Below are 10607 nucleotides of genomic sequence, written 5' to 3' on the forward strand. Positions count from 1 at the left end.
AGCTTCAATTCGGAAAATTTATATATTAATTTTGCTATTGGGTGGGTCGACCCTGTTCGCTAGCTTAAAGCAAGTTCAGGATATACCAGGGACGTAGCCAGGGGGAGCAGGGGAGCGACTGCTCCCCCCCCCCCCTTTGAGTGTCGAAAAAAATGTTTAAAAACCGTTGTAGTTTTTTTAGCATGGTATTTTGTCAGTGCTCTTTTGATCTTGAATACTCGTCAGCTACGTTAACTCGATTATAATCGTAATAACATGCAGGCCTACTGATTCAACTACTTACTTAGTTTGGCAGATGCAATTAGATAAATTTAGCCTATTTCAAACCTACAGTTGGCCACTGCGTAATAAAATACATATTGCCTACCTAACCTCACTCGATGGAATGTCACGAACCGTATGCACAACGACGACAAGTTCGTTCTCATCCGTTCTATGATTCGTCCTAAGTTGTTGCACGAACAGCATGTTATGAAGCTAAGCTAGCAATCGTACGTGATACGCACTTCCTATAAATAATTATTACACTGTTAAGACAAGGAGATAACGATATTTTTTTAGGCCACTGCAAATCTGGCTGTCTTACAAAATATGAAAGTTTATATTGTCCATCAATTAAGTTCGTCAAATGTATTTAAGTCCAGACATTGGACAATAAACAAGAATCATCCTTCTGGAAAAATTGTAAAAGAGCACTATGTTTGTCTTTCTGATATATTATGTAAGAGAACATGTAAAAGAATTCAAACAGGAAACAAAATCTGCTGATAATATGATATCATATGATAATGATGAAACTGGCAACAAATTGCACCAGATCGCATCTAAGGACCTTCAATTGTTCAAAAAAATCTCAAAGGGGGAGGGGGACACCCCCTTAGACCCCTCCCCCATATCAATCGCAAAAAGTGCTTCCCTTTCCAAATTCCTGGCTACGACGTTGGGATATACATTGACTCTATGGTATACAATTAAAACACTCAATGCTAATCTACGGAAGTTTAAAAGTGCCATCAACATAAGCAAAAACTTGCCCCATAAGGTACAAATGTATTGAAAAAAGTTCGGAACAAAAGTGCAGTCGCGAAAGATGGGGTGTCTGACTGACACTGACCGTATCGTTGACGATGAGTGCAGGGGGCGGGGGGGGGGTACAAGGCAACAGTCGGAATTTTCTGACTCCAAAACCCATCCAGTTGGAATTTCAGCCACTACACCCCCCCCCCCCCCCAATCATCAGGCCTTAGCTACGTCCCTGCCCTAAATATGACATGAAATAGACCATTTCACATCTAAAATTTTGCTTTTATGGCGATCACAGCAGATCGAAACCAATGGGAGCAGCCTTCAAAGACACCAGGGCCACCCCCTCCTTTTTTCAAAATTCTGAATATACTTCTGACATGAGCTGGTTAACAAGGCGGTGTATTAGAGATTTGTACTTATCGATTGCCAAAATTGGACTTTTCATCTGGAAAACTGGTTTTTGTGAAGTCCCCATTTGGAAATTTTGAATTTATGTACCGCCACGCTTTCTTACACCTATACGATCATAACGATATTCAACACTATTTCCCAGGATTTTAACAAATCTGAGTGGTCCTCAAAAGTGGGATTACAGCGGATCAGAACAGTTGTGGAGTGACCTATAACAGTTTACCAGTGTACCCTTAGGTCAGAAGTATTTAAGTGAATAGAACTGAGCGTTAGTGAAATTGAATGGTCCCTACTCACTTTCATTCCATCCATAAAGGCATGACAAGGCCTACCACTGGACAAGACCTGACTTGTATGCCACTGATTTGTCAATAATGATAGCTGCAAGAGTATGTACAGTGTATGCTGTGGACAGAACCCTTGAAACAATGGAGGAGGGGGAGGGGGTGGTTGGACTGCATGTTTTAATCGCCTGCATCTCCCTCTACTTTTCACAGGTGGAAATCATATGGTTAAGGGATAAACAGTCAAGAATAAAAACAAGACAAGACTGGTTTATATTTAACAGTGGTGATTTGTTAGGTTTATTTCAATCCAGAATTGTGAATGAGCTCTATTACGGTAATCCTTGAAGCAACAGAGATAACAGTCCAGATTATTCACTTTTAATGCGATGTTATATCACTTTAAATGTAAAGAAATTGATATCATGACTTTGTGAATTAGAGGAATTATGCATTTCATAATAAGCTTCAACTTTTTGGACTACATAGTTATAAAAAATTTAATTAAAAAAATTTAAATAATTATACTTCATAGGATGACTTAAGACCCAAAATTTACTTTTGATATGTTGTAGACCAGGGTTGTCCAACCTTTTGCAGAGGAGGGCGACATGGAATGATTATGATGAAGGAGGGGGCCCCATGAACCCTACGCTCGATTTTTCGATTTTTTGCCCGAAGCCCAAGGCAACAAAATGTGAGCACTGCGCGCGGAGCGCACTGATTTAATTTCCTTGTTTTTTGTTTTCCTGATTTAATTTCCTTTTTGGACCCAGAAGGTTCGAATGATTGATTATATAGCTTAAAATTGTTATCAATGAATCTGCTCACTAAAATTTCGCACCGTAGAGCATCTCTGGCGGGCCGGACGCAACCCTGCGGCGGGCCGGACTGTGGCCCGCGGGCCGTAGGTTGGACAACCCTGTTGTAGACCATTCAAAACCACTGCTATCGATGTGGGTTGTATTTCTATAACATCTTTAAGTCTTGAAAATGACCCTTAACACAATTGAGGCCAACTCCAATATACAGGCCACTTGAGGCTGGTGCCTTGTGCTCTGACTCAGGTGCAGTTACCCGCTATCTGACCTAGAAATGTAACTTGTGTGCTGACTTGGAGACTGAGGCAAGCTACCTTAAGTCACAGAGATAGTCACTTGGATAGTCTAATTGCTATCGTACCACACGATTCATGAAACAGACTTCTTTGAACATGGAGATAAACACAATGCTTTGTATTTGTCATGTGTTAATTTATCCCCACAGACTTTAAATATTACATCTTTGTAACTGATTTTATGTGTTCTTTGTCCTAAGATGTAAAGTGTATTTACCAGAAGGCACAATTTATAAACTATATGGAGATGCATCTGGAATCTATATTGTCCTAATGTAATCATCAAGACTTAATACAATGTAAACTTCAATTATTGCAGCAGCTGAATTATTGGTTATTATTGGTCTTAACAACCTAATCAGGAAAGAAATTGTCATGGCAACTGAAGTCAAATTATTTGTGCATAACCCTTAGACTTCTTCACAAGGAATACATAGAGTAGATAACAGAATCATGTTATTAAATTTGTACTGTGTTACGTTGCATAGCATCTTGCAATTATAGAACAAAAGTCTCCACAAATTAAATTGAAAACTGCGGTTACTCCGTTATTCAATAATTTATTACTGTTCGTCTATTAGCGTGTTTGAGTGTGTCTGTATATATCCAACACATTGTGCCACACTCAGATATACAGAATAAATTATCCAGCCAGAAGGAATAAGTTTAAGAATAAGAATATTTATCTGTAAAGGACACAGAAGTCTTAGCATGGGGTTTGGGCATCATGATGGAGATGGCTAAATCTCTGCAACATATCCTCTATTATCCTCATCTTACTTCTTGGTTCATCAGAGGGGCGATACCTCCACATTTGTCGCTGCTTCTGCCTCAAAAAGTGGGGCTTGATTTTCAACCCACGGATATATAAGCTGACTGAAACAAACTTGTTCAGCTGCTTATACCTTTAAGGATATTAGTTAATCTATTTCCTAATCCCATCGACTTGTTTGATCCTCTCTCCATATGACTTGGCAGTAGGAACATCAATGGTAATCCCCATGGGGTATTTCCGTCATCGGATTTCTGAAACGCGGGATCCTCCATCATTTTCAAGGCATCTTTGGCATGCGTCTGCATCAGTGTTAACAGTTTGTGGGAGACATTTTTACTGGTGTTTAAGTCTGTTTCGAGTGGGTTCTCAATATGAAGTGGGACGTTCTCATCTATGTTAGGGAAAGGTTCCCCTCTCCTGACTGAAACACCTTGTCTTTGAAAACTGAAACTGCATAGAAACTGGAAGAACTCCCGAAGTAATTGCTCTGTTGGAAAGAAAGAAATACTGTTAGTCCTGATAATTCTCTTCCATAACTTTACAAAAGAGGAGTGTGTAACACCTAGAGGATAGAAAGTAGATTTGCTGTGATTTTCTGTTACAATTTGTGAAAGTATAAGAATATTGTACACAAAAAAAGTGACAACTAAATTCTCTATAAGGTTAGGAAGAGCAAATACTTTTGTTGAGAATGGGATTCTAACCAGTGATATTATTAGCATTAGTAATGTACTTACTTAGTATTTTCCTTACCTTAACCATTTCTTCGTTTTAGACAGAGCTCATCAGAAAGCAGAAAATAATGTTAAATGATTTGAGATGCTCTCTTGACAACATAATTTTATGAATTATGAAAGCCCACACATGGACATCATTTGAAAATAGGTTTATATTTACACACAATGTAAACTCTTGTATATAGACATAGCACAATTGTAGCAAAGGTTTTTCTATGGTGGTAGTGGGTGGAGGGGAGTTGGAAGAGGAGGGAGATGAGGGAAGCTGCTGTTTATTTGTCTAAACAATGAATGTTAATTGTGCAATGAAGCAGAATTGGCATCACAATAATTATATTTTATGGTGCCATTAACTGGAAACAGACAACCTTACCTAGGTTTTCTTCATTAGCAGATGGAGGTACCTTGTTGAGGTCACTGACCAAAGTGCAGCCCATCCCACTCATAGGTTCACTCTCTGTATCTTCTGTAAGAGACAAATTTCACAGATGAATGTATGAACAATGTTAAAACAGATGTCTGTGCTAGCAATCTGAGTGAATAGTGAATACACCATAGCCCAAACTATAAGTATAGTTTGTTACAAATGATATCAGACCACAGCTCACAAACTCCATCAACAATTAAAGTCTGTAGCAATTCAAAAGAAAACTAAGCACACATCCTCAACCAACAACCATAACATAACAGATTTACTCTCAGCATCAGGACTAAAGTGAGTTGTTACTCTATTGTATGTTAATGCTAATTATCTGTAATATGTATCACTCCATAGCTTTATTTCTGTACAGAATAAATAATGGGCACAGATACAGGGTTTTTAATTGTTCTGAACATGAACTATTCCAATATCGCATTAATTTCCAAAGATCAATAAAAATCATCCTTCTTTGTCGACTTTAAGTGCATCAATGTGATCACGCTGTGACCTCTATGCAGAACATGACCTAGAAAAAAACCAGCAACACGTCTTTACATTTGAATATTCTCTGTTACTCTATCTTCAGCAGCATAGCTTACAGGGGGAGGCACTGGTGGAGGTGAGGGATGGGGAGGGGGGCATGGGTAGGTGGTATTACAAACAAATTATGCGATAGTGTTGGTATCAAAATTTGCAAATGCCACTCTGTGTTTTGGTCTGTGTTGTGTGTTTTGGTTTCCTTCAAGTTATCAGCATAGCATGCACACACAATAGGCATTCCAGAAAATGTCTTTACTTTGTTAAAATTACATGCCTTTGTTCTTGTCTCATGGTCATGACACATACTTATTTGGAGAGGACAGTCCACCAAGTTACAAAATATGGAGGACATTATATATTCTTATGTGTATGCCTCATACTCACTAGACATAGTAGATGCAGAGTCTACATCTGGCACTCAAATACATACTAAACATAAGGAGAATTAATACTTCTCATGGTCTAGTCTGTTACTCGCTATGCACAACTTATATATGGAGGACAGTAACAATTGCTGATCTCACAATAACACTCAAAACAATCCAAAATAAAGATATTCATACTTTCCATGGTTCAGTTATTTACTAGCACAAATTCTGGAAGCAAAAGGAGGTCTTCTACTGGCAAGATGAATTATATTAATGTTCCACTTTTCCACTTCAATTTTTAACACAGCGCCAATTATGTATACGTAAGGGTCATTACAATGAGCATGCTGGAGTGAACTTCTTTGGTTATTCATTTCGCTTTTAATATATGTAATAAAACTAACCTGCTAGCCTGCTGAGTTGGTTCATTGTCACAACAACTGGGGGAGACCTTGTTTGAAGAAAGTAAAGTACCAGTAAAGTAAGAGGAAAATTTGTGATCCAGTAACCAGGATTGACCGATGTGATGCCATGGAAACGAGCCCAGTACCTCACCAAGAAAATCAAAGGTCGCACCCTAGGATCCAGCTGACCATAGATGTAAAGCAATTCACTACTTTTGAGAGCAAGACTGAAAGAGAAGGGGAAAAAGTAAAATTAAAGTTAAATATCTCACGTTAACCACTTACAAATATTCCAGTCATATCCAATTCCAAAGATATGGGAGTAATTGAACAATGACACACAACTCAAGAATGACCTATTATCAAAACAATGACTTTGCGGTCACTCAAAACAATAGGAACTTCACATGTTTTCTACTCCACATTGGTGTTTCTTTAGCGAATGACACAACACTTGAATTAGAATTTTCTGCCAACAGGAGTTGACAACTGAGGCTTCAGCATAGATAGTCACAGAGATAAGCTTTCTAACTGCATTGCATTCTGCAGTTGTGCCGACCTTTCACAGGCTGAGCAGTCGTAGGTGTCCCATCTAAGGTACACAATAGTTCAAAATAACTTGTGAATTTCGCTGACGCCGACTCTTACCACACATAACTAAATGAGAATGATGTACCTATTGTCACCCGTTAGGTCACATGACAGACCGGTAGCCCGATGCTTGAACTTGACAAGCGGACAGGTAGCATTAAGTATCCGAATGACGTATCCACAATGGGGGACATGATTCCTGAGAAATGAAGCAAGAGTCGATAGTGTGGTCTGAGCAGCAACTCTCTCCGAATGGGCAGCAAGTCGGTCATAGGTCAGCTTATATCCTGCCTTACCCTAAAAATGAAGAATAAGGATGTATATAACATACAACTAGGTTACAAACATTGAGACATGTAAAGTATTGTTAAGAATGCTGAACCTAGTTGAGATGGACACTTTTGTAGAATGAAGAGGTGGGTTGACTGCATGTGACAGATCACTGTGTGAGGTCAGTGTTAAACTGTCACCAGTACACCCTGAGAATATTGATCTATTGAAGGCCATGCAGTAGTGCTACACTTCAATGTCACTTTCATCTGTCCAAATATGCATAGCATTACTACAGGCTGGTATGGTGGGCTTACAGTTATGATACCATTAAGCCTCATATGCCCAAACACACCCCTCATACTGTACAGTGAACACACACAATGAGCAACCTGCACATAGGCTGTTTGGATATTGTCAAACAGACCAATACATTTGTGACTCCACTTGTAATACACATGTGTGAACTGTTTAGTACTACAAAAATAGCAGCTGCTGTTCCCTAGAGATACTTTGCAGAATCATTCATGAGACTACTGTACAACCTTTTACCAAGTATCTTATCCTGAAAATGAAAACCATGAATACATTGAATACTGTAGAATTATCCAAATTACAGTCAATTACTTTAATTTTTGGACACTAACTGTACGCTTCACATCATATCTATATGCAAAACCTGAAACAGTATGGTCATGAACAAACCATTCTCTGAAAAAAAACATTCAAAAAACTTGTTATGAGAATGTTACAAACTTCAACAATATGGTACATTTTCAAATATCACCTATATCAAAATAATTAACTACCCAAACTAGGCAATGAACAATTTCCAGATATATCATTTTGTTTGACAGTTCTATGTATCAAAAAATAGCAGATACATCTTTGCATTTGTGTAGTAAAATATGTGTTTTGTCATTCGCTTAGCATTTTGATGTGGAATATTGCCTTGAATATTATCATGACAGTGCACCACATAGCCACAGTATTATTTCTCACCTGAGATATGGGTACCATACCCGCCTCTGTGCCTCTATCCAGGTACATGTCTATGTCGCAACTTCTTTTTCCAAATGTGTTTACGGTGGAACCGAAGGGGTACAAGGTGCAATTTGGGAGGATGTTTCTGAATGCCTCTTCCATGAGGGAACAGACGAGGAACCTCAGTCGAATCTCTGGTTCCCTCAGCTGCTCATGCTGCGTGAGGTTATCTATCTGATCTGATACCTGAGGAACAAATATCGCAAAAATAAGGTTTAACCTTTTTGTCATTAATTCAGGGGTATTCTGCTAGACTTCACAATGTTCTTTCCTTTATACCATAATCATTGATAAGTACACACTCACTAGCAACAAATATTGAAAAAAAAACATAAAAAATAAAACAGATAAAGAAAGCATTGTGTATGCTCTTGTGAAGTAAATGATGGAATTTCCAAGTTTTGCTCAATTGTCCCAAAATGCATACAGTATGCATCATACAGTATACAGTACGTGCAGGGTTTTCACAGAGGATGAAGGTTGAGGATCATCTCTTTGACCCACACACCCATCCTTCTCCCCCCCACCTACCATGCCAAAGCGGGAAAAAAGGAACTCCCAAATCAAGATGTCACAGAGGAGAAGAGGCACTTACAGAATGACATTGGTTGAGTTTGTTCATCAAGACGCTGTTACTATTTTCCTTATTCAGAATTGTCTTTGGTTCTTTTGACTTTTGTTTCTCTGGTTTTGAAAATGTTAGAAATCTTGAATGAACGAATCTTGATTTTTTTCCACCAGTTTTTGTTTCCAGTTCCTTTGTATGCTGTAACAAGTATTCCAGAGATGCTGTCGATTCAAACTCCACCACAGCATACCGGCCCTTCAGATGGAAAAAAAATGTGAAATTGCTGATGAGTACTTGAAGGAACTATGTGGTATCCATTTAAAACACTTACAGTTTTCATGATGATGAATGCAAATGGCAAGTACTTAAAAGAATATAATTACACAAATCAATAGTGCACTTCTATTTGATACAGTAAATGAAACATGTTTTAAACTACATCAATCATTGACTGTTTGCAATACAAAAGAGCAGAGTAGTTATAAACACCTGTGATCCAAAACAAACACAAGATGGGTAATATTAAACAAACTAGAAATGAACACTAGAAATGTACAGTTATTTCAAGAACAACAGAACACTGTATTATTAACAACTGATTAATCAGAAAAATCACAAAGGTCCAAGAATCAGATGTTAGAATTGCAAAACTTACCTCTTGAAAGTAGCTAATGTGATGAGAAATTTTGCCATGACTTGTACAATACTGTAAGAGCTTCTTGATGGGAGTTCTGTCGCAGAGTCTCACTAGGATGCTATTATTTGCCTGGATTTTCCTCATCTCCATGAAACTCCAAAATGGTAGGGCATTCTTCTTTTCATTTACCTCTGAACAAGTGCACATTGTAAGACAGGAAAAAATAACACATGAGGTCTAACAGTATTTACAGTATACATGTATTTACTTTATGTTTTAAAACTTTGATATGGCAATGGAAAAGAAAATAACACATTTCAAAATATGTATTTATTTGTTTATTAAAACTCCAAAATGGGGGTTAATTTCCACACAAACGAACTGATGATCGACAACTGCAGCACTGTCATTCCTGACAGAAGTGAAGCAAGGTTCGCCTACAGTAGATACCTGATCAGCAATTAGTTCAAGATTTCTATTTCATCATCTTCAGAGGCCTCTGTAGAAGATCCTGCTAGGATCGAAACTTCAGGCCCACTAAGTTATAACTAACTTAGGCTACGTCTAGCCTAACGTTAATCTAAGTCGCACGACGACCGAAATTGTGAGATAACCATCACGGTAGGAAAACCAACAAATAGAAAACATTACCTTTTTGTAATACACCAGATACTGTGGATTTACATTTTGAAAGGTTCCTGACATTTAATTTGAAAGGAAAGGGAATCATAAATTTATGAGAGTGTCTTTGAGCTCGAAAGCAAAATTCAACCAAGGGCGCAGCCATCTTACCAAAGTGAAATCAAACGCAACTTGGGCACAATATTCATCACAGGATTCGACCTAGCGTTTCTGATTTAGTTTGTATGCACAATTTCATCTTCACACGGTCTCTCACAAACTTCGAGGCGCAATTAGTAGTGATACTTTGCATGATTTATGTATAAAAATTCATAAAACAATGGACTCACATTAACATTTAGGTCTGCACCCAGGAGCCGACGTAAGAATAAACTTATTCCAGCATTCCGTACATTTAGCGTATTTTAAAGATATCTTGAAAATCACTCTAGCTGTATGTTATCAAAACATTGATGCAGAAGAATCCTCGGGAGGATTAGTTGCTCTCTCTTTGGGTCTCCGTACCAGAACAGAGATAACTGGTCAAACTGAAAGCTAGAGATAACTGAATATGTAGTCAATCCACGTTAAGTTTTATCTGGCCAAATATGAATGCCATAACATTTAACCAGATAAAATTTTAAATGGGCCATATAATACATCATTTTATATCAAGTTTTATCTGCCCAATGTTTTATCTGGCCAGATATAAATTCCAGATCTGGCCAATATTGGTATTCCAGATCTGGATTCTGGCCCAGATCTGGGATTACGGTAAGGGCCCCCATTTTAC

At 38.0% G+C, this 10607-nt stretch overlaps 1 protein-coding gene across 4 annotated transcripts; it reads right to left on the reverse strand.

Moving 5' to 3' along the window:
• Positions 1-2010: 2010 nt before the first annotated feature.
• On the reverse strand, positions 2011-10521 carry LOC139966563 (poly(A) RNA polymerase, mitochondrial-like). 4 transcript variants are annotated; one of them, XM_071969725.1, is made up of 8 exons: positions 10165-10521; positions 9212-9384; positions 8584-8811; positions 7947-8174; positions 6760-6971; positions 6084-6310; positions 4724-4816; positions 2011-4100 (listed from the first exon to the last, which is right to left on the reverse strand). In XM_071969725.1, exons 2-8 carry the CDS (start codon positions 9341-9343, stop codon positions 3730-3732), a joined length of 1491 nt encoding a protein of 496 aa, XP_071825826.1. In that variant the 5' UTR covers positions 9344-9384; positions 10165-10521; the 3' UTR covers positions 2011-3729. The 4 variants fall into 4 exon arrangements, with proteins under 4 accessions (XP_071825826.1, XP_071825828.1, XP_071825825.1 ...); XM_071969727.1 differs by lacking the exon at positions 10165-10521 and adding an exon at positions 9986-10009; XM_071969724.1 differs by lacking the exon at positions 10165-10521 and adding an exon at positions 9845-9979.
• Between the last annotated feature and the right edge of the window lie 86 nt (positions 10522-10607).

This window comes from Apostichopus japonicus, chromosome 4, assembly GCF_037975245.1.
Source record: "Apostichopus japonicus isolate 1M-3 chromosome 4, ASM3797524v1, whole genome shotgun sequence".
Lineage (NCBI taxonomy): Eukaryota > Metazoa > Echinodermata > Holothuroidea > Aspidochirotida > Stichopodidae > Apostichopus > Apostichopus japonicus.